At 46.3% G+C, this 27,947-nt stretch overlaps 1 protein-coding gene across 9 annotated transcripts in view; it reads left to right on the top strand.

Moving 5' to 3' along the window:
* The window catches only part of LOC131591486 (E3 ubiquitin-protein ligase NEDD4-like), a 90,744-nt gene that overhangs the window by 43,250 nt on the left and 19,547 nt on the right, over positions 1 to 27,947 (top strand). For 3 of the 9 annotated variants that reach the window (XM_058862246.1, XM_058862247.1, XM_058862248.1), the window contains exons 6-12: positions 21,249 to 21,299; positions 23,220 to 23,281; positions 23,398 to 23,500; positions 23,734 to 23,900; positions 24,806 to 24,938; positions 25,432 to 25,608; positions 26,860 to 26,934. In XM_058862246.1, coding sequence (XP_058718229.1) covers positions 21,249 to 21,299; positions 23,220 to 23,281; positions 23,398 to 23,500; positions 23,734 to 23,900; positions 24,806 to 24,938; positions 25,432 to 25,608; positions 26,860 to 26,934 — 768 coding nt within the window. Of the gene's footprint in view, positions 1 to 195; positions 2,962 to 21,248; positions 21,300 to 23,219; positions 23,282 to 23,397; positions 23,501 to 23,733; positions 23,901 to 24,805; positions 24,939 to 25,431; positions 25,609 to 26,859; positions 26,935 to 27,947 lie in introns of those variants that run through there. The other 6 variants (XM_058862242.1, XM_058862244.1, XR_009280391.1 and 3 more) reach the window with 5 other exon arrangements.

Below are 27,947 nucleotides of genomic sequence, written 5' to 3' on the forward strand. Positions count from 1 at the left end.
GGTGACTACTTTGGGGGGTTTGGAGTAGCAGGTTTCCATCAGGTTCTGTTTCTAGAATGAGGAGACACTGAACTGATTATTTTGGCTGTATTCTCACATACTTATTGTCAATACTTAAATGGTTTTCCTTGGAAGGACTTTGTTCCTTCTTCTTGTTCCCAGATTATCAAAGCGCACCTTGTCTCTGCAGGTGTCCTTGCCTTTCTATTCCCCAAGCTCAACAGAGTGAATGTGATGGATGCAGCTTCATTTTGGGTGCAGAGACCGTGTTCTTGAGTAATATGTTTTAACTGAAAAAGAAGATAAAATAATAGCAACACCGGTGCTTCTACAAGGCGATCTCCAGAACCATTTTTGGCTATTCACATTCTTGTTGTGTCTCATAATCCACATAAACAATGTGGGATTGGCTGCTGGCAGTTTGATCAGTTTGAGCTGCCGTTACTCTTGGGATTGGCAATTTTCTGGCTTTTGAAAGCAAGCTGCTTGCAAGCAGAGTTCAGATGTCTAGGCAGAGGACTGACCCGCCGCATCCAGGTTTTCAGAGCTGTTGACAAGACTGAGGCTTTCCAGTTCCTCCAGGGAACAGCTGCCCAGGCCCTGAGATGGAGCTGCACTTCTGGTTACCCAGAGAATCTTTTCTGCTGCGTGCTGAGAAGTGTGCGCACCCTTCACGTGTGAGTGCCCTCAGGGTTGTAGCAGAGCTCTGACCTAGGGTGGTTGTTCACATTCTGGTGTATCCTGTCTGCCTGTCCTTCTCCTGAGCTCCTCTGGCTGTCAGAGGGTGTAACTGTACTCCGTGCTGGCAGAACCACGCCTGGTGGTGTTGCCCAGTCCCTCGCTGGAGGCCAGCCAGGAGCAGGCAGTTCTGTGCAGGACAAATCGGTACAAAGGCACATGCGACACCCAGCTCTGCTTTTCCCTCACCTGTACTGCCTGGTAAATCTGGAAAAGGAGCTTTGTGTCTTGCTGTCCTGCACGGTTCTGCTGCTTTCACTGTGTGAGAGATCTTTGCCACGTGTACGATTGCTTTGTTTGTAATTTGTAGTTACTCAAAGGGGTGTGCAGGTTGCATTGCTGTTGGGGCTTTTTAAAGGGAAAAGTTTGTTGCTTAATTGTGTTATGAGCACGGTTAAAATGGAAAGCATAACCGTGTTGTATTTATTACTGTTCCGCCATAACAGCCCAGAGCTGTAACACACCAAAATGTTACGCTTGAAAGAATTTTCCTCATTTGCATGTGGTGTTGACTTACACTTTTAACACATAATGGAAGTGGTTGTGTTGTAGTTAGATTTTTCTGCAAGTGCTTTCTCGGAGTGTGCCCTGTGAATCTGATGTGGTTGAGATTTATAGCGGTGCTGAGTGTGTTCGCTGCCTCGGTCAGCTGCGAGAGCTCTCCCGCTGGGGCTGCTCCTCCCTGATGGAAAAGGAGCAGCTGGGAAGGTGCTGTTTCAGGCTCTTGCTGGCATTATAAAAAAAAAAAGAAAAGGAAAAAACAAACTCCTCACACACTTACATTGGAGAGGGGGAACCAGGCCACGTGACTCCCACCATCCTACCCTATGTCACCATGTGTGTAGGAGCGCTGACTGCTCCTGCCCAATCATGCCTGGAATGCTGCTTGCCACTTGGGCTATTTCTGCTATCTGTCGCTCCCAGGGCTGCAGTGCTAACCGTTTGGCAGATGGGACACTTTTTCTAGGAGTTTATGTCTTTGGTTTTTAACTTCTGGCAGTGCCTGAATTGTTGCTGTTCTCCCTCTCCTTTTCTTCTCTCTGTAAAACCATGGCCCATCGGCTGCGGTTTCATTTCGGCTCTGGGAGAAGCAACACAGCCCCCGAATCGGAGATCCTTGCCCGGGAGAGAGAAGATGACTTTTTCATGGCGTTCCACACCTTGCCAAGAAGAAGCAGCCCTCACGCGTTCTCGCGGCACGGAGCGGATTACGGCGGCGATGGAGATCCGCAGGAAGTGGGCTCCTTGAAAAGGAGCACATCCATGTTCATCCCGCAGCTGCTGAACGGCCTCGACACGCGCCCCACCAGGAGCTCATCCATGCAGATCTCGCTGCAGCGCAAAGGCGCCGACGGCTGCGCCGACGAGTCCCCGGAGTCTCCAGAGGAGACGCCTCTCTGTAAATTCACAGACTTGAGGGAGCGTTACGCATCCTCTGCTGAAAACCGCTCTTCTCCGAGCGCTCCACAGGTGACTCCTGAAAGTTCTTCACCCGGGCTGCCGGAGGAGTTAGGGCAGCAGACGGATGGAACCGTCTGCTGTAACCGTAGAGTATTTTGTAGTGTTCCAACTAATAACCAGAGCGAGGAGGCTCTGCTGCCTGCCCAGCGAGAAGAAGCAAGTGAAGCAGCTTCAGCTTTGAACATAAGCGGCGTGAGGATTCAGCACCGGGCCTCAAGCACAGATGTGCCTCAAGTTACTCTACTTCCCTTTGGTCCCGAGGCTCCAAATAATGCTCCCACCCCTGAACCCCGACGCTGGTCCTTGCAGCATGTGCCAGATCTGTCAGCAAATTCAGGGAAAAAGTTCTTTGTTCTCCAGTTACAGCAGCCACAGACGAGCGGTGCAGGCGCAGGAGGTGGAGGTAACTTCGGCTTTACCGGAACCAAAGGGGACAGATTGGTCAGGTACCCTCGGATCCGGCTGGAAAGGAGTACTTCCTACCCTGTCCAGCCACCAGCAGAGGGAATTAGCCCCGCAGGTGATGGGCTGAGTTCAGAACTGCCTGGAAACAGCAGGAACAGGGCAGAAATACCTAGAAGCAATTCAGTAGAGCGGATGCCTCAAGGGCAGGGATGCTTGTTTAAAATCAGACCGGATCAAAACATGAGGCAGCAGCACTTCAGGATTCTTGTCACACGTGGGCCTGAAGAACAAAGTCAGGGCGTTGGTCACCCAAAGGAGGCCAGCGGCACCCCCGGTCCCACGGCGGCCGGCCCCGCAGTAAGTATGATGCTGCTAAAGTGCGTGCACTGGCAAAACACGGATTGCCTTACAGAGGCTGCCAGACCGGAGCCAACTGCAGCGCTTCCATTGTTAGTGCTGGAATGTTCTGCCTTTCTGTGGAGCAAGCTACCGATCGCCTCCATTTCTAATCTCCTGTAACTTTGCTCTCGGTCATGATTACATCCAGGGTAATATTTTCAGATCTTACTGTCACATGTTTCTTAATTCACTGTTACGTCAGCTGGAAAGATTTTTTTAAAATCACGGCATTTAAATAGCAAATTTAATGTTCCTGTTAGTTTAGTTGGCTGAGACCTTGCTGCATGAAGAACTCCTTGTGCACTCTGGTTTTAAAAACAAATACTTTGTCACTAAGTGTAGTGGGCACATGTGTACCTCTACACACATTAAAAATGTGTATTGTAAAGATGTTGTTAAGGCTGTGGGAATCTTAGGGTAACTTCAAGCAGGAGATTTTCAAATACTGACTTAGTTAAGGTACCAAGAAGTCTGGGGAAAAAATAACCTTTGTTACAGTAATTTCTCTTTCCTCCTTCTGGAAGTGAAAAACACGTCATGCTTTTTGTATGCTGCAAGTCCTGATCCAAGTCCAAGTGCAAGTGGCTCAGCACAGCGCAGTAAACAGTCTCGTTGTTTGGATTTGCCTTGATTTGGCGTTAGGATGGCAAAATTAATCTTCTGGGTTTGCTTTGTTACAGCAGGTGAGGATTGATGTTTTTCAGCTACTTTTTCGAAGCCCAAAGTAGGAACGGAACCAAAGGGTTTAGATTAGTCATTTGCTTAAATTGCTTTGCTGTGCAATCCAACACGGCCCACTCGAGTTCCCAGCTCAGGGCTGCTGGATTTAGCATAGCGAGCTCTGGCTCCAGCTGTGGCATGGTCACTGAGGAGATTTCAGGCTCCATGGCTCCTGTGCTCTCAGGCACTGAAATGCTGCACAGGGACAGCTGCTCCCTGCAGCAAGGCCAGGGGTGACTCTGCAGCTTTCCTGTGCAAAGGCTTGTGGGCTCCCTGTTTTTCCAGCCTTCTTCAAAGAGTAAAATAAAAAGAAATCCCTTGCTGGTACAGGTTTGGTTCCAGGATTTGTAAGGGAGCAGAAAAAGGTATATCTGTTTTTCCCTTTCCCTTTATTCTCCCTTGCTCCTTTCCAAGATGAGCTGTTCCCGTTGGCCCACCGTCGCCAGTTCTTTAGGTTGCTGTGGGATGTCACACCTAGCACAGAGGCAGCAGAGGATTGCAGAGATGTGCCCTGGGGTCTGTGCAGCAGTTCTCATTTTCCTAAAGGATCTCTCCCTGCAAGTCCCTGCTTTCATCCCCCCCTGTGGTAACAATTCCCCTCCCAAAGACACGCTGCAGTGTTCCCAGAGGAGAAGGAGGAAATTGTTTCCTCTGTGCTCTTGGTGTGAGTGACCATGAGGAATGGATCGAGGCAGGCTCAGAGGCGCTCAGCCCACATGGTGCTGCATCCTGCAGGGCAGAAACTCTCCAAGGAAAAGAACTGATTGAAACTTAACCCTTTTTTGGTGTTTCTCAACTTTGTAGTAAATCCGGAAATACTGTGGGTAGAGGTGATGGACTGGGCAGGATGCCGTGGGAAGTGTGGGGAATGGAAGCGTTTTGGTGCAAGTTTTGTTGCATTTTTTAACCACAGAACATTCCTTGTTAAGGTGCCATTTTTAATGTGTCCCACAGAAGTTTGTTTGGAAGATCTGTGATTTAAGGGAGTGCCTGAAATATCTGATCTCTTAAGCTGAAGGGAGAGGTTGCCATGGTTTATATAGTTGATAGTGTGAAAAAAACCATAATTGTGGTGTGTCCCAGTGCAAGAAGTTTATGTGTATGTGATTGATATAGGGCCTGGGCCAGGGCTGGGAGCAGCAGCTGCTGCAGCCTGATTTATCTCAGAGCAAACATCCGAGCGGGCGTCTGCAGTCCTGCTGCTCCGAGTGGTTGTGACCTTTCAAATATCTGCTCTTTTAGACAAGTGCTTTGGGGCAGGCAGGATGTCTTCCATTACCAGACAGAGTAAAATATTAAGTAAAGGCTGAGCTCATGTCAAACTGTGAAAAATTTTATTTGGAAGCCTCGTTGCAAATTCTTTTGCCTGCTCTGATATTATATGCCATGCAATAGAATGTCTGTGCACATTCTGCTGTTGTTTATCACTGGGGGCTGTGAGTGCAGAGCTGGATTTGTGGGAAACGCTTCAAAAATGTACTGGACAGCTGTTGGAGAGAGCTGACAAAGGCATCTTTGTGAGCAAAATACAGCGTGCCCTAGGAAAGTGTTGCAGGAGTAGGACTGAAATATATTTAGTAAACAAACAGAAGCAGCACCTCTGGGTTCTGAAAGCCTGCATTTCTCACAGCTCAGCTCTTCCTCTCTTAGAAATCATTTTAGAATAAATATTGTTACAAAAGTAGAGACTCTATTTGTGCTCTGAAGATGCCAGCTGGGATTGGGATGCATAAACCAAAAAGAGCAAGCTCAGATAAGGGGAAGGGAATCTCCCTCCAGTGGAAGGTGTCCCTGCCCGTGGCAGAGGGTTGGAACAAGATGATCCCTTGCAGCCCACCCCATGCTGGGATCCTCTGATGACAGCAGTGGAGCAGTCACAAAGGCCAGAGTGCTGCATTGCAGGGTGCATGGGGGCACCAAAGGCGGCAGCTTCATCCCAGCTACCACATGGCAAAGCAGGGACCGAGTGCCTGAACTCTGGCTAAAACTCTGCTCTGGCAACTCTTTCTGTCAAAGTGGAAGCAGGGTTGGGTGAACATGTGCAATGCACACGATGGCTTTCACACAGACTCCGTAGAAGTGGTTAAAAAGTTCATCTGAGGAACGTGGAACTCAGTGGAATCAAGGTACTGCAAGTGCTGCTGCCAGGCTCTGCCACTCCCAAGGGCTGTGCCACCCCCAGACATGCCTTGCTTGACTTGAGATGTGGCAGTGGTGGTCAGGGGTCATTTTTATCACCCATAGCAGAGCCAACTGCTCTTAACAAAGGCTGTGTTTGCTGGAGTCCTTCTCTAAAATTGGTAATTAGCCGCTGACAATTACATGGCTGCAATGGAGATGAGAAAAAACACTCTTTTTCAATAATATCATAATGTATTTTAATGCCCAGTGGATTTTGACACTGTATTTTTCTAGAGGGGCAGGATGCTTCCTTAGTCCTTTCATTCCACTCCCCATTTTTCTTGGTTTCAGTGACACCCCTTCAGCACAGAAAGGTTGCTGGTAACTCTTTTGTACCTTTGTGACATCCTGTGGTTTGGAAAAGATTTCCACCGGGGCAAAGTTTGGAAAGAATGGATAGCAATCCATGCAGAAAATCACTACTACAAGGCAAGTTTAAAACCTTGGAACCATCCTCTTTTCTATCTCATTGTGAGACCTGTGAGTGGAATCAGTTTATTCATGTAGGGGTTTGTTTATTTGTGAGTTTGGCCTAAGAGAAAGTAGGTCAGTGGGTTTGCTGATGGCCTTGGAGGAGCTGCTGGGGACAGTTTCCTGGTGTCCAGTATAATATGTTACACAGTATAGCTAATGTTAAGTCATCTATAGAAAAGATGCGTGTTTCTGCCCTATCCAGGATTGGAAATGTCTGTCTAAAGAGCTCAGCACTTCCATAGACCATTCTTGCACAGGGAGAGCCTCCTGCAGGGTTTCTGCCTTGGTTTGGACTGTGGTTGACATCAGCTCTGCAGGAAGTTCTATTCAGGAACGCATTCAGACTCTTCCTGCAGAAAAGGCTGCCTAGCTGACCCACCAGCTGTGGATGGAGTCAGGAGCTGTCAGGAAAGGGATGTGATCATGACACACCATCTCTCATATTAGCAAATCGAGGGGAAAGTGTGCCCAAGAGCTCACCCTATACCTTGGTGTTTCCTGTTAGCCTGGTTTGGGGCTCAGCCTTCTGCCATGCTGTGCACAGTCAATGCTATGGAAGCCTTGGCACAGCATTCTCTGTCCTTATCCATGTGTTTCCAGCTTCTGCTCTGTCCCTGCTCCAGTGGGTTGGGAAAGAAGAATTCCTAACCAAGCAGTCCCACCCCATGGCTCATCTGAATGGGGTGATGAGGCAGCACACGGCTGTGCTGGCCCTGTGCTGCCTCTGGGGACAGTTGAAAGGACAGGGAAGGAACAACATTGTTCAAGTTTTTCAGCAGTCATTTGCAAAATAAGAGATACATTTTGGTGGGTATGAAATTCAGTTCCAAGTTATCATTCTGTTTTTCTACTTGAGCCCATAAAGTGAACAGTGTGATTAAAAATAAATAAACGTTGATGTTTCAGAGTAAGCTCTGGCTCTCTCCTGAGTTGTTAAAAGGCACCAAGTGCTTTGTGTATTGCTGATCAGCACAAGGAAAACTGGTGAGAATCTTCATTGTTTCATTAAAACAAAAAGGGATTTTCACCCCTTCAAATCACCGTGACCAGACATGAGTGTTATTTGGTGTTAATACAGTTCAGGGAGGGATCTTTGTTTTCCTCCCTAGCGTTGCACTTCTTGCCTGTGCCACTCCTGTGCTCAGTCACCAGCAGTGTTCAGCTCTTCATTTAAATCTTTCATTTCCTGGTGTCCAGAGACGCTGGTACATCCCTAGGGCTTGAGTCGGAATGGGTTCACGTGTAGTTCCTGAACCCCAAGTCTAAATGTCTGCCAAGTCCAAAGAATAAATAGACAAAAATGGAGCAAATCCTGTTCCTTGTACCTCACTGCTTGCCTGCCTGGCCCGTTTCCATGTAGATGATGCTGGAAGCAGCAGTTACTCCATTAGGATCTGACTTGTGGACTGAAAGCAGACCAGGTATTGGAGACTTGCATAGAATCAGGATGATTTGGGTTTGGAGGGATTTAAAAGTTCATCCTGCCGTGGGCAGGGACACTTCCCACCATCCCAGGTAGCTCCAAGCCCTGTCTGACCTGACCTTGGACACTTCCAGGGTTGGGGCAGCCACAGCTTCCCTGGGTACCCTGTGCCTGTCTCACCACCCTCTGAGTAGAGAATTTCTTCTTAATATTGATCTAGATCTCTCCCCTTTTAAAACCATTCCCCCCTTGCCCTGTCACTTGTGCCTCTGCAAAAAGTTGCTTTCCCACCTTTTTGTAGGCCCTCTTTGGGCACTGGAAGGGGCTCTGAGCTCTCTCTGGAGCCTTCTCCTTTCCAGATGAGCACCCCCAGCCCTCCCAGCCTGGCTGCAGAACAGAGCAGAGGGGCTCCAGGAGCTGTGGGCTCCTCTGGGCTCACTCCAACAACTGCACATCTTTCTTTCATTCTTTCTTTGGCTGAGGACCCTGACCTGGATACAGCACTCCAGATCTTCCTTCTGTCAGTGTGTCCCTTTCAGGCTGGCTGGACTGGTACAGCTCAGCTGTGCTCTGGCATTCTCAGGAGGGAGGTGTGGGCACCTTCCAGAGGCTGCCTTCTCCTCAGAGCTGCTTTTCCTTCTGGACTGCACATGTCTGGGTTTGCAGTCCTTCTTCAGGGCAGGCTAGCTGGGCTCTAACAGGCATTTCTAGAAAATCATTCATGTGCCCTTAGCTGGAGGTTTAAATGGTTCAAATGAATAGTGCTGTGAATTTCCTGGCTCTCCACTTGCTCTGCAAGGAGTGCAGATGGCCACCTGGAAAGCCTCTGCTCTCTGCAGATAAGGACTTTGTTGACAGCTGCAGGTAGAGGGTGATGAATTCCATTCCTTGGGTCTCTTTAGCTTTTCTGTTAGGGACAAAATCAGTTCTCTCCCCAGTGAGAAGTCACCTGCCCCCCTTGCTAATTCTGGTGTCCATCAGCTTGCAGGTGGGTTCTGGAGCACTGGGGAGGTGGGTGCGCTCAAACCTGGCCAGAGCAGGAGCTGCATTTCAAGGCAGGACCTGAATAAATTCAGCTTTTTTTCTTCCCCCCGTGTTGGTGGAGGACAAATAATTCATGGCAAGTAGTGTAGATTAGCCTGCAGAATTGAGAAACCCATCTGTAGTTTTTAGTCAGGTTTTCAGAGTCAATAGCTGGCAGTGCTGTCTTTTTACCTCATCCCTCCACATTCCCAGAGCTCCCTGGGATTCTGAACTTTGTGTCAGGCATTTTTTTCTCCCTGAAAACTGTATCTGTTGGTATTTCTCTGTGAAGAAACCAGAATAAAACCTTGAGCAGCAGAGATGGAAATAGTATCACTTTTCAAAAGAGCAGTAATAATCTCTTTGCTCCTGCATGGCAAATCCATATGTGAGTTGGGTACACAGCAATCTCCAAAGTGGAGAATTTATACTGGAAATGCTGACACGAGTTTAACGCTGCAGCTGCCAGCCAGAGCTGCCTTGGTGCAGATCTAGCCACAGAAAATTACAGAGAAGAAACCAGAGAGTGTTGATTGCTTTTTGTGCTGTTCAGCTGCTTTGCTGTTTGAGAAAAGCTGTCAAGTAATGATGAGTTTCAGAACGTTCATGTTTTGTACACATAAACAGAACAGAAGTTCTGCACGCAGACTGAAGTTTTTACTTCAGCAGCTATTCCAAAGCCAAATCTACCCTGATTAGTTACTTTCCAGATTAAATCTCATTGTAAAATATATTACTGCATCTCTTCATCTGGAGTCCCATGCTTTCATCCATCTTTTCATCTACCAGGAGGATGTTGGGAGCTTCCGAAAGTCAGCAGTTATGTACAGAAAAATAAATTAATTAAACCAGCATGATGACCAGCCAGGTTTTTGTCTCTGAAAGGAATGAAAAAATGAAAAGGGTGTGTGGGAGAAGCTTCCAGAGCTGAAGGCAAAGGAATGAGACGAGTTGTTGAAATAAAATAAAAATTGCACTGAGTGCTGTGGAAAGAACAGGTAAAATGGGAAATATTGGGAATTACACTGCAAGTAGTTTAAAACATAATTAATTATTAGCTTGGATGTTATCCAAGGCCTAAATATACTTCTGTGAGTCCGCTCTCTGCATAAAAATTGCATAATGAAATAAATTATATTTCCATTTTTGAGCGGTTGCCTTGTCTCTGATGTGTGAAGCTGGATATCAGCAATTTCTGAAAGGGTTTAGTAAAACATGAAGTATGAAAAGAGGTTTTCAGTAATCAATTAATTTGTGGTGATATTATTTGAGGTCTATTACACATTTTTAATTCACTGCATAAAAATTCCTGATCTTAACTGAGCAAGGGAAATACAGTTTTTGTTGTTTGCAAATGTGAGGAATGGCACACTGGCTGAGTAGGGAAAACCTTCTGGGAACCATTCCACTGTGGGAACTGGTCTTAGAGATTTGTTTTGGTCTGATGTCACCATTTTTTAATATCATTTTGGCCTTGCAGCAGCCCCCCAATGCAAATGTCTTAAAGGAAAGCAAACCTGCATAATGTTTAGTGAGAGAACTGAAATCAATCTACTCTTGCTCTTGCCATCTCCCCAGTAAACCTCACAGTGTTTTTTCCTTAGGGAATTGCATTGTGCTGGAGTTTGGGTGTTTTGTTGTCCCCCAGCTGAGGTTCAGTTAAAAGGGGAGGAAGAGAAAGGTGTCTGTAGGGGTTTGGGTTGCTGTCTAAGCTTGCAAATCCTGTGCATTCAGTGCATTAACTGTGCATTCTGCCCAGCTTTCACCAGCCTGTAGGAAGAGTGGGAACTCCTTCTCTTTCCCACTGAGAGGGTGCTGTAGGACCTGATCTCTCTGAGAAGTCACAGTGGTTGCCTGGCCCTGCCAGGAGCGCATGGGACGTGCCCCGGTGCCAGGCGGGCTGTGCTGGGCAGTGTTTGTGTCTCCAGCAGCGAGTTCCAGAGGGTCTGAGCGGGCAGGTGCCATCACCTGGCTCCTGTGTGCCAGGTGCCATCACCCAGCTCCTGTGTGCCAGGTGCCATCACCCTGCTCCTGTGTGCCAGGTGCCATCACCCTTGTGCCAGGTGCCATCACCCTGCTCCCTTGTGCCAGGTGCCATCACCCTGCTCCTGTGTGCCAGGTGCCATCACCCTTGTGCCAGGTGCCATCACCCTTGTGCCAGGTGCAGCCCAAACAGATGCAGGGAGGGAGGGAGGGAGGGAAGAATGCGGTGCTGGCGCTTGGCAGCAGCAGCTCCATTCTCCACGGAGCTGATGTGGGAGCTGGCAGCGTCTGCTCCTTTCCCAGGCTCCAGCAGAGGTTTCCTGGGAGCTTGGAGCTGCCCAGAACTCTTCCTTGCCTTTTGTTCTGCTCCTAAATTGGATGAGGATTGGCAGCTCTGACCAGACGTTTGCAGCCAATAGTGCTGGAGCTCTGGCTTTTCCTCTAATCAAATCGTTGTGCAGAATTCCAGAATACAAACAAAATCCTGTGTTCTTGATTTTTTTTTTACCCAGAGAGTTCATATTACCAGTTACCTACTGGATTTTCAACTGACTGGAATTTAAATGACATAAAAAATCTGGCAGTAAATATTAGTGACTAATCCCCATGAACTAGACAATATAATCTTGGCTATCCTTTCTACAAACAAATGTGTTGTTTTTAACCTTGAAAATTGAGCAGGTGGGAAGGTTCTTGGTCTCAGCAAGGCAAAAGTGCTTGGACATGTGTAAGTTTAAAAGGTGATTAATTCACAGAAGTTAGGAGTAATTAATATCCACTAATTAGCATGTCAGTGGCGTATGCATGAAGTACCTTACTGTCCCCTCTGGTCAGTGCACAGCCATGTTTCCCTCAGGATTCTGATTATTACCCCATAGGACGCAGTCTCGTGTCACAGAAAAGCGGCCTTTAGAACTCTTACAGTGAACTTTGCTTTTTTCCATAACATTAGGAGAATCCTTAAAGCAAAAATACAATATCAAATATTGCCAGGCCTAATGCCTTCTTGAGTGTAAGTACTGCTGGGATCAGCCAGCTGAAAGAAAGTACTTAGTACCTTTGGAAAATTCAGGCTGAATAAATGTCAGCGTGCCTTCCCCGAGTCCATTCCAGCAATCTCACTTCCCTGCCTGCAGAGCCTTTCATGACTTTAATTTCCCTGCCACCGCTGCTCTGTTGTTTAACCTCAGCCCACATGCCTAAAGCAGCGCATCATGATCCAGAAAAGCCTGGTGATGCTGCTGATGGAACGGGGCTGGACGCTTGGCAAAGCTGCTGCCTGGGGCTGCTGCTGCCTGGGGCTGCTGCTCCCGGTCATCCCTGGCACTTCATGGGCTGCTCTGGGGAGAGCAGAGATTTCACAGCCCTGCTGCACTCTTAGGATGTCATTTTTAAACAAAGGCCTGACCCTATGTTGTTACTGAGGCAAGCTTGAAGTGCAGCTTCCTGCACTGCTGCTAATGAAGATGTGCACCCTCAGCTTCCTCAGGGACAGGGAGCTGAGCTTGGCACACAGGGAGCTGGACATGGCATGGGAATCACAGCTTGTATAAATGTGAGCTGCTGTGCCCACAAGGCTTTATTGGGGGTTCATGAGGGGTCACACAAACATTTGGTTCCAAGCTATCCCGGGTCCCGTGAGCTTGGCTTGTCATGCTCAGGTTACAGGGGAATTATTGCGGGTGTCTGACGGTGCCCCAGGGCATGGCGTGGATATGGACAGGGTGGAATGGCAGAAATGAGTGTCTCTCCTGGGGATGAATGGAAAACTGGGGACTTTTACTTTGCCATGAGTCATTTTATATTATTTTAGCGCTGCTTGCAATGAGCAGTGTGCACTTTAAGGAGACCAAATTCAGGAGTAATGCTCAGTAATGAAGAATGTCACATCAGTGTGATGGGTGTGATGTAAGACTAGAATTTCATTGTTCAACAAGCAGTTTTTTGCTGCAGAGTTGATGAGTTGAGAATTATTGTAATTTGTATGAAGAATGCCAGTAAATTTGACCAGAATCATGGAAGAGCTGCAGAGAAAAGAATCATTAGTTAGAAAATTCCAAAGTGCACGGTTACTCAGCATGTCTGTGCAGAATATATACACATTATGCCTCTGGAAGTGATGCACCCCTAATCTCTCTATTTTTCAAGCTATTTATTAAAATAGTTCCATTTTTGACCGATTTTGAGAGAAAAACTATGTATTTCTTCTGTTTTGTTTCTGTTCACTTCCCACAGAAGTCACAGTCTGACCATTTTTCGTCTTTCTCAGCTGCCTTCTTCATGTTGCAGGAGGAGGTGAATGTATTTTAAAAGGTGATGGCCATTTTTAACCTTCCTGTTAAAACCAGCTATCCTGCTGCTCATCTTTCCAGCACTTTTGCAAGAGCTGCATACATTCTGTATCTCAAATCCTTCAGATCTCAGTTGTTACAGTTCTCCAGGGTATTTAGAAGCACTGGAACAGCTTTGGGGGGAATATAAACCCCCTAGCACAGGAGAGCATTTCTACTCTTAGAGTACTTGGTTTTTCTGAGGGTTGTATTTCTTAACTTAATATAACTTACACAGAAAAACTGGTCGTGACAGATATATAGTGGAATCCAAAAGTCTGAGTATATCCAAAAATCTGAGCTGCTGTTGATGAGAAAAAGCAACAGCGAAAGCAGAACAGTTCTTTGAGCAGAAGGAAAAGGTAGGATAAGTGGATAAGTAGATTAGTGCAGAGGAGAGGAGAAGAAATGGTAGTGGAGACAATAAGAGCTCTGTTGTTGGAATGGTTCCTGGTCTGCAGCAAGAGAACATTAATGAACAATTTGCCAGGGCAGCAGCAGGGAGTGCTGCAATGTGCTCTGGGCACCCTCCCAGTGGGAGCAGTGCTGAGGATGAAGCTGAGCAAATAAAGAGTTTGGGGGGGCTCTGGGCAAGTTCCAAGTAGTAAAATGCAGCTGTTTGTGCTTTGGAGAGACACCAGCCCCCCTTCCTTGGAACAATCCTCCTGCTGTAAACCTGCCCTCGTTTTGCTTGCTGCCTTTACCGAGCTGGCCTCACATCTACGGTTTCTCGACTTGGAATGCCATTGTTTTGGAGATTCTGTGCCTCTTGACTCCTCAGCTATCAAAGGTGGCGTGCAGGTGTTTGTGTTACTCTGCATGTACTCAGTGTACTCTGCTGCTGCTTCATAAAACGTTCCTTTGCTTTTTTGAAGAGCAACATTTCCCAGACTCGGTTTGAGACTTTCTTGCACTATTTTCTGGCTCTGTAGCTCGGGTAAGGAAGATGGCTTGAGGGCTCTGAGCAAAGAGTTTCAGCCAGAGTTCTTTGGAAAATGTTCTTGGCGCAGTGCCCTTCTCCTGCCGTGCCAGAACGTGCGTGGAGTGGGCAGGGAGGGTTGGATTCTGCAGAGGTGCCACCTCCTTAAATGTGAGTTCAGAGACACAAACTGCTCTTGTCCCAAGGCCTGTGCTCCTGCCCAAGCTGCAGCTCTGGCAGTGCTCTTTGGGTACCACAGGCTGCAATTATTGCATGGCTTGCAGAGGGCAGATTATTGTGCAGAGTGTTTAGATTTTGGTGCTTATTGACTATTGCATTGGGCACTTGAGCCCATTCTGTTGTGCCTCACTGTTCTTTCTGGGGGATTTACAATGAAACTTCATAAGAAGATTGTTTCATTTTTGTTCTGAGAGGTTTTTTTAAGTAACTCCTTCATTTCTTACAGAACATAGGACAGAAACTGTTCTAATGCATTTTTAAATCCTTTCTACCTGTTCTTTCACTTCTGTACATTGATTCTGCTCCTGTTTTCCACATCCTCTCACAGCTCAGGCCTGTTTTAAATATCTCAGGCATCAACTCCTTCTTCCTGCCATTGCTACTCTTTTACTCGGTCCACATTTGGCTTGTTCAGTCTCTAAGGAGGAATGGATTCACATCTTTGCAGAGGCTGTTGGTAATGTAGCAATGGTAAAACAGCACGAATTCACTCTGTTCATCACAGGGAGAGAGCCTTTGGGAACTGAGAGTGAGGAGCAGCCTCCTGTTTGCAGCCTCCTGTGCCACACCTTTCATTGCAATGGGCAGCTCAGTAATGAACAGAATAAGGCTTCACTGGTTGCTCCTTCCCTGACATTATCTGGAATTTTCTTGGCTGTTACTGTGTTTCAGGACAGTATCAGATCTTGGCAGAGGTGCCCAGTGTTTTTTGTTATGTTCAAATCAGCAGTCAGTGCAAGAGAAATAATTCAGAATTTAAATAATAATTTAAATAATTGATGCTTGCGTCTTGTGATTTGCTTAACCCGTTGAAGAACTGATACAGCTGTGGTTGTCCATGTGCCAGGAAGGAGGCATTTCTTCCTCAGCTGTGATGGTTCTGGAGCCTCATCTGGGAAATGGCAGCTCAGGCCATAATTCCTAAGCCTCAGTTGTGGTTTGGCTCCCAGGATCAGGGCTGCCTGCATGTTCCCTGCTTCTGTCCCAGGAGAGCCAGGGGTGACACCAGGAGCCTTCCCTGAGCTCAGAGCTGGCTCTGACACCCGAGGGCAGTAATTGGGTCGTAAAATGAAAGTTGAGAGGGAAGGCACCAGGGAAACTGTAATTGACACTGTTGTATTGAGCTGCCTGGAGGAAAAGTCAGCGTTTGTTTACTCTGGTGGGAAGGAATAATTGGAGATGTTTTTTAGGAAATAATCCACCTATATGGTTTGTTCTACCCGCACTTAGAGATTTGGAATAGGAAAACCACCACCTCCCCCCCAGCTTTTTCCATGTTTTTTCCCCTGTGGTTACAGTGCAATGTTTTTGATTAAGAAAATATCAGTGAAAATAACATAGCCAGGTTGCAGAGATCCCCTGCAAAAGTATAGTCAGTTGTCATTATTAGCAAATGAAAAATGGAATTTTAGTTGTGCTTGGGAAGTGCTGCTGAAAATATTTTGCTTAAGAAAGAAGGGAGATGACAGTGGCAAGTGGCAGAATTTCTGAAAGTTTATGTAAATGAAAAGAGTTTTACTGCAGTACAGAAAGAAAGAAAGAAAGATTGCTGCAACTTGCCGGCTAAGAATTTTAGGAATCATATCATCAAATGATAGAGGAATATCATAAAAGTATCATTGTAGCTTTATTCATGAGAGTGAGATCAGGGAGTTGATGAGCCTTAGGTGTAGAGATATCTGTGATGGCTAATTAATACTTTAAGGTTTTAGCCAAGTGCAGTTAAATGTGCTTTAAATTAATAAAATTGTGCTTTGCTGCTAGCTTTTTGGTTTTTTAAAAATAATTAACAGGACTTTGATGAACTTTGAAATCCTCTTTGGTTTTTTGGGTCCTTCTCATTTGTAGAGCCTTTGGTAAAAGTATGGTTCAGAAGAGTTTTCTCTGCAGGTGAGACAAGTGATTTCCCGTAGCTCTCTGGGAAGGCAGCAGTGTTTTCTGCTCTCGCAGTTCTCCCGTTGCTGTGTGCAGCTCTAATGGATTTGTGCTGGGAAATGTGATGCTGTCTGAGCCTGCCAGTCTGGACCACTCCTGGAGCAGTTTCCCAGGACTTGGCAGCAATGGTCCATCACATCTCAAGTGAGGGGTTTGAGTGCTACATCAGGAAAATTGGCTTAATTTGTGCTTGATTTTCCATTTCTGTTCTAGCAGGGTGGCTGCTGAGCGCTCAGTGGAGCTGAGAATGTCCTCTGCAGAGGCTGGGATTTGGCTTTGCCAGGTGGGTTTATCCCACCTTGCACGGTGCCTTTGGCTGTTGGGATCAGCAGGTTGAAGCCAGCTGCCTGTCCCCAAGGGCTGCGTTCCCTGAGCCTCTCCTCTCTCCCACCAAACCCCAGCTGGCACCCGTGAACCACATGTGTTCCCATGAGCATCCTTCACTCTCATCACATTTGCCCTTACCAGGCCTGCAGTGATTTGAACAGTTTGGAAATAACGTGGCTCTAATATATTTAGAATGAATGTCAAGACAGGCTCTGAACCTGAGCAGGCTTTTCCCACCTGGATAATAATTTAAGCACATAGCTGTGTGCTGAAGCATGGCATAGGATGGTTGTGGTCTGGGAAAGGTGTGAACTCTGGTTTACTTTAAGGCATTAACAATCCAGTTAAATTTACTGTAGGAATCATGTCTGCCTGCTCTGAAATGAAGCAATATCTGGGATGGAATGTGGCATCTCTTTAAACAGTGCCCAGAAATAGTACGCAACAGTTTTCAGGTCAGGAAGCTGGGAACATCCTGATCATCTCAAGATGCCAAGGGAGCTGGAGGTGGGTGGAGTGTTATTACCCAGCCTGGTGCCTGGCCAGGGAGCCAGAGCACCTCTGGGAGCTCTGTACCCGCAGCACTCCGGGCTCAGCTCCACAGCCCCGGTTCTGGGGGCCCTTTCAGCCTTTTCTTCTCTTCACATCTTGGCACTGTCTCTGCCCAATGCTTCAGTTTGGATGAGCCGTGGCTCTGTGGTCTGTGGGTGTCGGTGGTTCCCAGGCCAAGGCGATGGTGTTTTCACCCAGGGGTGTTCCATGGGAACCCCTTTGGATCATTCCCAACGTTATGAAATTTTCAGGCGCTTTTCAGGAGTTTGTTGTGTGCTGTTGGTGATCTGTTGTAGCAGTGCATTGGTCCAGGTTAGGAAACGGGCAGGAAAGGTCCAGGATCAGGGCTGCTGGGAGAGCTGTGCCCATGATGTTGGTGTTAGGAGCTAGCAGATAAGCACAGGATTGCAGCATGGCAGCAGGAGAACCCTTCCTTGGGAGAACTGTGTGTGTTGGGAGTGTCTGCACACATTTGGGGGGTTCAGTAGCATTTTGCACATAACTAAATGGCCCTGTGAGACCTGCCCATTCCTGCAGATCCTTCACCTTGTTTGTGTAACCTTTTAGTCAAAGTCCTGACTAACCTGTTGTACCTCTGCTGTTTTCTAACTTGTGACTTCTATTCAGGCTGGAATAAAGCTAAGTGGAGTTGAGCTGCCTGCTGTAGTTGTGTGTTCAGCTATTACCCAACTGCAGTGTCTGTTTTACCTTGTGGTGAATTGTGCATTTCACCACTCTTAGAGGTCAGCGTAAAGAAAGGGTGCATGGCTGAGGTAATATTTACCTTTTATTCCAGAGCTGAAATGAGCAAGTCTCTAACAGCTGAACTGTTAACTATTGACACTTTCCCTTCTGGAAAACAACAAGCTTCAGTGTTTGAAATGAACATCAATACAACAGTTTACTCATACTTTGCTGTGGTTCCAAGTGAAGCTGAGGTGCCTGTACACAATTCTGAGGCTCAGCTAAACGTTCTGGTTTGCACCAAAGTGTCAAGGGGTGTTTTTCCTTTCTCTGCTATTTTGGAGACTGAGGGCATTTAGGGCACTGCAACTTTATCCCAGGCTTTTCTTCCTGGCTTGCAGCTTGGATAGGCACCAAATTGCAGCCTGATTTTTACATGCATTTGGCTTGGGAGTGTCACCTTGTCACCTCAGTCCCCTACCATGAACATTGTGAGGTGTTTGGCACAAGTTAGAATTTCCAAGTAGTTCTGTTGGTTTTTAAAGCTGTTTCGGTCACTGACTACTGATTACACTTAAAGAAGTGTTTCCTTGTTTATTCCCTTGGCTTTTCTCTGAGGTCTGGGCTGTTGTTGGGGTTCAGTGGTGGCCAGGGTTCATTGCAGTGTCTGTGCAGGTGAGGGGTCCCTCACACACTCAGGAAAGCTCAGTGCACAGAACACCTGCTGTACCTGCTGTGTGTGAGCCTGGTGCTGCTTCCCCACAGGATCAGAGCATGAATGAGAGAGGTGCTCGGACAGATTTGGGTTTCCTGAACAGACAGGGGCTATTTATGTCTCTGCCAAAACACCGAGCTGTGATTACCTTTCATTTCAAGAGAGCTCCTTGGAAAATAGGGCAGTGTCTGACTTTCTCCTCTTCCAATAAATGTGCTAAACCAATCCAGCAGGCGGAGCAGGGGATGCTGAAACTTTGTAAAATTGCTCTGGAGTGTTAAAGGCTAATTAGGATATTTTGGGAAAGCTTTTGTTTACTTGGGCTTTGCAGTAGGACTATAACAAAGCATCTGAACCCTGCCCCAGCCCTGCCCACACGTGCTTGTCCTGCTGCCCACCCAGAGGCCACGTTCCAGGTGGGACAGGAGCAGCCCTGAGGGAGCAGTGGCATTTGAGGGGTCACTTCTGGTTGGGAGAGTCTGATTCAGGCTATAGCTGGGTGAGCATGTGCACCCTGTGCCTTTGCTGTGCAGGACACGACTCTGTCTGGGGACCAGATGGGAGCAGGAGTTAGTGGTGTGAGACTGATGCACACCTGAACAGTGCCTTGGGTGCCTCTGTGCATTTTAGTGACAGAGACTTGTTATTGTTGCCTTTTTCCCAACCTGGAAATGAAACTCGAGATAATTTTAGTAAGGAGGCAATATAAAAGGGGATCTTTAATGAAGGCCTTCAGGAGCAGTTATGGGGAGATGTCCCCAAAAGCCCACCCCCACCCCCAGGGGTGAGAACACATTTGTAGGTTTTATATGAAATTAGCATAATTGATGAAAAGCACCAGTTAGGAGGACAAGTGGTGATGCAAGCCCCTTCTCTGGAGCCCCCACCTTGCTGCACTTTGTCCATGAAATGCATCTCCAAGAGTTGTTCTCGGCCTTGGTTCCCAGGAAGAACCAAGATAGCGTTGGGACCTTGTACCTCCCAGAGCTTGGAGCTCTGGAGTTTGTTTTGTCTTTCTGCCTAGGGAAAGGCCACGGAAAAGTACTGGGAAAACAAGTCACTAATACAATTGGTGATGGAGTTACAAATAGATGTGTGAAGAATACAGAGAACATATATAAGAAATAAACAAGCAAAACCCAAACAGCATCATTATAATGAGAAATGGGAAAAAGAAGGCAGTGGAAAAGGTTCCTGTGGTTCATGAGATGCCTTTGCTGGAAGCAGGAAGCCTCAAAGTGACAATGCCTAAATTTTAGGGCTGTGGAGGCTTGCAGGAGAAAATTCTTGTCACAGAACAAAAATACTAAATATTTATATGAATATATTAGCCTTCCCCCCTTTTCTTACAGATGTATGTGTACAGTCAAGTGCTACATAAAGACTGAGCTTTACAAGAGCCCTAGTTCTGGCAAAGGTGACCATATCCATGCAGAATTAGATGAGGAGGTAATCCCGCTTACAGAGCTGGCTGGGACTCAGGGCTTTCCAGTTCCACTGTAAGCTACAAACTTATTTTGTTGGTTCAGCTTCTTTAAGGCTGTTTCTAACATACCTGAACATTTTCTGTGTCCGTGAGTTAAGCTGCAAGAAGAGATGGAGCAATAGGTGTACATTTTCTTCAGTGATTGTTACTGGAGTGACTGTACTGAAGCAGGAGGTGGGGAGTACTTGGGATTTGCCACTATTAAGGGGAAAATGTTAATTCCCTAAGAACAGTGCATGCTACCAGGTATTTATTTCTAGTATTTACTAGGCAGAAGATCAATAGTCAGTATTCTGTAATGAAAAATTTACTCACTGTTTTTACTTAGAAGTGGCAAAAGCGCAGTGTCCTTGGTGCTTTCTGTGTTGTTCTGTAGCATCCAGCACAGCAGGACGTGTCCATTCTGTGGGGATCACGAAACATCATCCTATCTTTGTAGAAGAAACAGAATTCTTACGATGTTCTCATATAAAATATGAATTTTAATATTAAACTTAATGCTCTGCTATGAGAAATATGTAAACTTGGCTCTGCAGTGTCAGCATGCACTTCCTGGAATTCCAGGCATAGCATGGTTATAAATAGGCAGCAGGTTATTTGGGAATCACTGGGGCTGGTATCTGGTGTCACAAACAGTAGCTGGGAGAAGCCACCTTCCCTGGTCCATGGTTGGGTTTGGAAGAACACAACTGCTCGCTGTTGAAAATTGCTGTGTGAGTGAATCCCAAGCGTCCCTGGAGCACAGGGCCCAGCTCTGACAGCAAACACCCGTCTGCCACGGGCATCCTTTGGCCTCAGCTGCTGCCAATGTTTCCATGCTTTGCCTCTTGTGGGGAACGTTCCCAGGCTAGACCCAAATGCTGCAATTCTCCCTCTCTGGGTGAGCTGCTCCCACCATGGGTAAGTGTAGGAGGCTTGCATCTGTCCCCCTTCAACAGGGAACCACCTGGGGCTTCTCAGTGCTTTCAGGGGGTTCTGGGTTGGTTTTGGTGGTTTCCCCCAGAAACTGAATTCTCACAGAATTGTGCCAGCAGCACCACATGTGGGCTCAGGAACCTCTTTGGAGTGTCTCGGGAAGTGCTGTGCTGAGATAAATGAATTAGAACAACAAAAAATGGGCAACAGTAAGGGGGTCAAAACCAGTGATTCCTAAAATAATGGTACTCAATCATCTTTATTTTTGTCTCATTGTGACTAGACTGATATTTATTATTGTTTGCTTTTCTGATGTAAGTTTACTTTCTGTGTGACAGACCAGAGACGACTTCCTGGGCCAGGTGGATGTGCCGCTCAGTCACCTTCCGGTAAGCAGCAGATCTCTGGAAACCCCTGGGGCTGTGGGCACCACTTACATCCTCCTAAAGCTCCCAGCAGAGCTTAAAGGAAACTGGTTTGGACATCCAGGCCTCACCTGCCCTGGGACAGGGAGATGCATCAGCTGTGCCTGGCAGGGATGGCAAAAAAACATCATGAGAGCGGATTTGCTTCAGCAAATGCATGGAACACCAAAAGGCTGCCAAAACTATGTCATCTGTTCGTTATTTTAGCTGAAATTGAATTCTTTGCCAGCAGTAAGAGTTCAATAGCAATCAATTGAAAGTAATCAACACGGGGTTTGAATCATTTTATTGTCAACAGACTTTTGAGGTGTTTGGTTTGACGGTGCTAATGTTTGTTTCTGTTTCTTAATTAATGGAGGAATTCAGTGTAAAGCTGGTTCTGTAATTCTGTAAGGCTCCAGTTGTCTGGTTTCCCCCCAGCAGCCAGGATTCTGCATGGGCTGCAAAACTAGATGCTAAATTAAGTGCAATTTGTGTTTATATATTTGTAAATAGGAATAAATATATACGTGTATGTATATATGTATATACATTTCTGATATTATATACTGTTTTGGATGACTAACATTGGCTGAATGTAATTAATATTTTTTAAAAGTTGTGCATGTTAATCTTAACATCTGTGACCTTGCAGGGCTTTTTATGTGTGGATGGGTGAAGTTATTGCAGTGTTTACATCACAATGAGGTGTTGGTTGAGCTTAACTGTCTTTTTGTGTCTGATTTTGACTTCTTGCTATTGATGGATGTTATTATTGTAGGAGAAAAGTGGCTTTGTAATGACTTGCACAGTGATGTTTGTTTAGATGTGTCTGTTCTGGTTGATTTGGAGTCTGCAGGCAGTGTGTTGGGTTATAAACTGTAGAGTGGAAAGCTACAGGGGAAGGATGGGGAGCACCTTGTGGTGACAAATGTATTGTTCCCTTCTCATGGGAGCTCTTGTCATCCCAGCTGTGCTCTGCAGCACTGCTTGGCCTGGGCCTGTGTGGATATCTACATTTATGTATCCTTATGCACAGACATGGTCTAAGCAGCCCTGGTGGAACAGTGGGAAGAGTCCTTTTCCCCTCAGATGTTTTCAATGGCAAAGCTGCTGTGTCTCAGAGCAGTCCTTCCTTCCTTCAGTAGCTGTGGCCTTGCAGGAGCTTCCCGGGCACTTCCCCACCTGCTGCTGCCCCATTCCAGGGAGAGTCACCCGTTGGGAAGGTGTGTGTGCACACTGGCTCATCCTTCCCCGCCTCAATAGGAGCCATTGCCATGTATTTATTAACAAATTAATATTCAGCTGTCTCATCCTGCCCATCGGTTTGCCAGAATCCTTGTTTCTCCAATACCAGCTAATTACTATTGAGAGAATTTGGGTAAAACATACAGCTCCTCACTGGGAGCGTATCCCTTGCAGCTGAGTGCTGAACAGCAGCGCTGAATCGTGCATGCCTTGGTGTCCTGGTGAGCTTGTTAAAATCTCTGAGCAGAACAGGCAGCCTGTCTCTCCCAGAGCAAGTGGACACTGGCAGGGGCAGAGGTCAGGCAGTGAAAGGAGAGGCTGCCAAGTATAACACAGTTCATGCTTCAAGTTTAGAATAAAGTTCCCCAGACAATCAGCAGGGGATTGGATGGATGTGTATGGATCCATCATCCTTTTCCTTTGGCATCTGAAACTCCTGGTTCTGTACCTACAGCAGCTGTGTCTTTGCACATTTGAAGGATGGGACTTACTTGGTAAAGCTGAAATTCTCAAGAAATAGAAAGTTCCAGGCTTTAGGTAACTTAGGGTTCAGCAGAAATCAGGGATGTAATCTGTCAGCCTGTTGTGTGAATGTTCTTTATGTGGTTGAACTTGTGGACAAGCCCTTTAATTTGCCATTTTCTCTGCTGCTTGCAGACTGAAGACCCAACTATGGAGAGGCCATACACATTTAAGGATTTCCTCCTCAGACCAAGAAGGTGAGAGGAAGGACCTTTAAAACATTTGAAGACTTTAAAACATTTCTTACTTCATGATTTTTTTATTTGCAATTATTTAAGATTTGTTAAATGCAATGTACCTCCTTGTCTTGTAGCCACAAATCTCGTGTGAAGGGTTTCTTGAGACTGAAGATGGCGTATATGCCCAAAAATGGCGGCCAAGAGGAAGAAAATAGTGATCAGAGGGATGACTCTGAGGTGAGGCTGAATCCTCATGGAAGGATTCAAGAAAAATTGCAGTCAGCTGCACTCGAAGGATAAAGCCCCAGAAACAAAGTTGGCAGTTGGTTCTCTTTGGCTCCAAGCCACCAGGAGAACACCCGGCCACCTTTGGAAATCCCTCTTTAATAGACTGATGGGGATTTAGCTCTTTTCTCATTGAAATGAGCTGCACACTCTAACCACAGAGGTCTTTTTCCTTCATTCCTAAGCATGGCTGGGACGTGGTGGATTCCAGCGATGCCGCGTCTCAACGTCAGGAGGAGCTGCCACCTCCTCCGCTGCCTCCTGGCTGGGAAGAGAAGGTGGACAACCTGGGGCGGACTTACTACGTGAATCACAACAACAGGACCACCCAGTGGCACCGACCCAGCCTCATGTAAGCAGCCAGGGGCTGTGTGGGATGGACAAGCAGGCTGAGGCTGAAAGGAAAACGTGCTTTGTTCATAGCCCAGCAGATCACAGAGGCACAGAGTGTTCTGGGAAATTCCGGGGAGTCTGGGATGGCAGGGAAGGCAGTGTGTTAACAACGCACCTTAGAATAGGAATAAAATAAGGAATAAAGAATAATAAGCTAAGGAATAGGATAATAAGAGAAGGAATTTTTCAGTAAGTAATTTAACAGGAATAAATTACTTTGTTTATAGAGACTGTTGAAGAAGTAAGGAAAAAAGTCAACTCTTTTAAGTTTTAATGAAGTTGAACAGATTAGCTTTGAGGAGATCCTGGCTATTATTCTGTGAATAGGCTTCATTCCCTGAATGTGCTGTCAGAGAGGTCTGCAAGCCGTGGCGATATCTTCTCAAGATTAGATTTAGAAAGCTGTGGCGAGCTTATATTTTACAGAGTGTGAATAACTGACAGTGTTGAGAGTTATACTGAGATCATGAATGAAGCCAGCAGTGCCAAAGGCACCGCTAAACCATGTCCAGGAAGTGCTGGATCCCCCAGCACTGGACACGTTCAAGGCTGGGCTTCACAGAGGGCTGGGCCATCTTGTCTGGGCCGTGGTTTCCCTGCCTGGAGAGGTTGAACCAGATGACCCCAAGGTCCTTCCCAACCTGATGTTCTGTGATATTTGTGAAATGCTTCCAGTTTTATTTTCTTTCAACTGAGGGATTGAACAGTCTTGTAATTATGAAGCTTGATACATGCATGAATAATGATTTTTATAATCAAAAGCATTACCTGGGTTTTGAAGGAAATGGATAAAACAGGGGCTTAGTCTGACTGGGGTTATTTTCTTGTTCTTTTCTCCTTTCCATGGCGGATTCCCCCCTGCAGCGATGTGGGGTCCGAGTCAGATAACAACATCAGGCAGATAAACCAAGAGGCAGCTCACCGGCGCTTCCGCTCTCGGCGCCACATCAGCGAGGATTTGGAGCCAGAGCCTATGGAGAGTGGAGACATTCCTGAGGTATCCCCAAGCCTTGGCCTTCAGGAGCTGACTAAACTTGGAGCTGCTGTGTTTCTCATGTGTAGCTAATTACCACACAGCACAGAGAGCCGTGGTTTTACCTGGCACTTGTGGAAATTGCCTTGGGAAAATGCTGGCAGTGTAGTGACAATGCAGCCAGGGTCCCATGCAGCTGCAGCTCCCTGGTGGCCTGTGGGCAGCACCGAGTCCTGTGTAAACTCTGGGAGAAACATTTATCATTCCAAACTTCTTGTCATAGATACATTGATAGAAACACTTCTTATTCTGCCCTGAGCAGCAGTGGAATAAGTGATAAAAAGAAGGGAAGTGGACTGGATGGAACTGCCCTGTGATTCAGTTCAGTTCAGTTGATTTAGGGTGAAGAGAAGCTGCTGTTTGTGTGTCGGGCACAGTGAGATGATCACACAGAAGGCAAAGGGAAAGAAGACTCAGTCTGTATAAAACCTGAACTTAGTTTCTTCTCTTTTGTTAGCCTTGGGAAACCATTTCAGAGGAGGCAAGTGCCAGTGGGGATTCCTTAAGCTTGTCACTGCCACCTCCTCCTGCATCTCCAGTGTCCCGGACCAGTCCTCAGGAGCTGTCTGAGGAGCTGAGCAGAAGACTCCAGGTCACTCCTGATTCCAATGGGGAACAACTCGGCTCTTTGATTGTACGTAATGTGTGATCTGTAAACCTCTAGTGCAGAAATGTGCTGTTCTTTGGCATAACCCGAATCACTTCACGCCTGGGGAGCGATTACTGGGCTCAGGAAAGCCTGAGCATATCGTTAAAATTCCTTTCCAAAAAATGCATCACAGCTTCACCATCAAGCAAACTGCCTCAGGCAACAGAATTCCTGAGTTCAGATTTCAAGAGTTCTGTGTGAGTTTAACTTCAGACTCTGCTGCTATTAGACCTTTAGTGAAACAAAATATATGGGAGTAGAGGTATCAAGCTAGGAATTTGCAAAGGAAAGGGAAAAACAAAAAAATGGTCTCTGTGTTATCCATTAGTCAGATACCACAGAAAAAATCAGGATAATACAAGTACCAGTGGGGCAATGTTTTATGTCTCTTTGATTACAAAAATAATTGTAAATAGTAAACAGAACATCGTGCTCTTATTTATTTTTTACTCTTAGTATGATGCTACCAAGGTACCTCTGCAGTTCAAGAGATAAGAAATACTCTTGTTCTCATCAAGCAGGATCTTGATTAGGTGTGTTTTTCCCAAAGAGCCAGTGCAGTTGCTCTCTGACTGATGGGAATGTCACCTGGAGGTTGTTCAGCAAGTGACAGCTCTGATGCTCTGCAGGGTCTGCATGCAGAGGCTTGTGTTGAGAACTGCAATTTTAGTAGCCCCCTGCCCCAGTTTCACTGCAGCTGTGTCAGTGCTGTGTTTTCCTAAACACTTCTCAGCCCTGCAGTGCCCAGCTGCACTGCTGGGGAAGAATTACGTTGCAGTGTCAGACATGCTGCGTGTCTGCTCTTGTAGGGGGGTTTTGTTTCTAGCTCACAATCGTGAAGGATGTTAATAACTAATTTAAAAGTTAGCAGCAAAGAGGAAAAGCAAAACTGATTTGTTTTTTATAAGAAATACTATAAATTTTGAAGTAAATGAATTTTTAAGACTTTGAGCTCTCATCCATAGTATTTGATTTTGGATTTCTTTCTTAATGCCTTTATTTTTTTTTCGATAATTCATGGGTTTGTTCATGTTGACATTTCTCTTTTAGAAAAATGGATGGGCCCTTTTTTTTTTGTAGTATATAGGAAGTAGAGAAATGGGATATACCACTCTGGTAAAACAGAAGTAGGTAATTGTTTACAGGAGATTAGCTACAAAGAGGTTAGTACCTGTAATTACTGAATTTTTTGAATAAACATCCTAACTTGGAGACATCTTTTTTTTTTTCTTGCAGCAAAGAGAACCTTCTTCACGACTGAGGTCCTGCAGTGTGACAGACACAGTCGCTGAACAGTCCCAGCTATCCCTGGTAAGCCAGAGCTCCCTTCTAGTCCTTCCTTTTTGGGTGGACATTCTCTGATTCTGAATAACACCTTGCCTTGGGTTAGCTCTGGTCAGGCACAGATCAGTGACCAGGGGAGGCATCTGATTGTCCCAAACAGTAACGGAGACCAAATTCATGTGAGCTAAAAAAGGACATTGCTGAGACAGGAAAATGTTTGGAGATGGAGCAAGCCACCCCCTCCTCAGTTGTTTACCATGGAAATTTAGGTTCCTGCAGTCCTGTGTGCAGTCAGTGGAGAAACTCCTCCAAGGGGTGTTCCTGGCTGGGGGAGGAGAGGGCAGGAGAACCCAGCTCTACCTGGAACTGGAGCAGCCACAGGATGCTCATAGCAAAAGTATTTCTGTGGCCCATAAGTTGATTTTACTTGCAATATATAAATTGGTGTTTTGCCTGATTGCAGTGAAAAGGAAGCAACTTCTGCAGGTTTATTTAAGAAAATCGTTCAAACAGGGAAAGATACAAAGATGTTTTGTAAACAAAGCTGCTCTCTCCCATCAGAACCATGCACTCTCTGCTCAGGCTGACAGAAAGTGGTGCCTCTCCTACAGCCCATGTGCAAGGGTTGCAGAGGTGGCAGGTTTGTTCTCTCTGCCACCTCTCAGCTGTAGGTAAAGAGACACCACTTAAAATAGGAGTGTGCAAGGTGTGCTTTTGAATAAAACTGGTCAGATTGCAAAAGAATATTTCAAAAGATTATGCTTTTCTTCCAAGAGTTTTTCTTTTTTTCATTTTTAAAAAGTTCTAAGTATGTCCCATGTGAATCTGCAACACCAAGGAGTTTGTTACCGAAGCTGCTGTCTCTGTGTTACTTGTTCCCTCTGCTGCTCTTGGGCAAACGTTTCCAGAAAGCACAGAGGTTTTCTCTAGGCTGGACTCTTGCCGTGCTGTAGCAGTTATTGAGTGTAGCTGAGGCACATCCCTGGCTCAGGGGGTGAGCACTGGGGTGGGTTGCAGTGCTCTCTGTGCCTGACTGCAGG

The sequence above is a fragment of the Poecile atricapillus genome, chromosome W, assembly GCF_030490865.1.
Source record: "Poecile atricapillus isolate bPoeAtr1 chromosome W, bPoeAtr1.hap1, whole genome shotgun sequence".
Lineage (NCBI taxonomy): Eukaryota > Metazoa > Chordata > Aves > Passeriformes > Paridae > Poecile > Poecile atricapillus.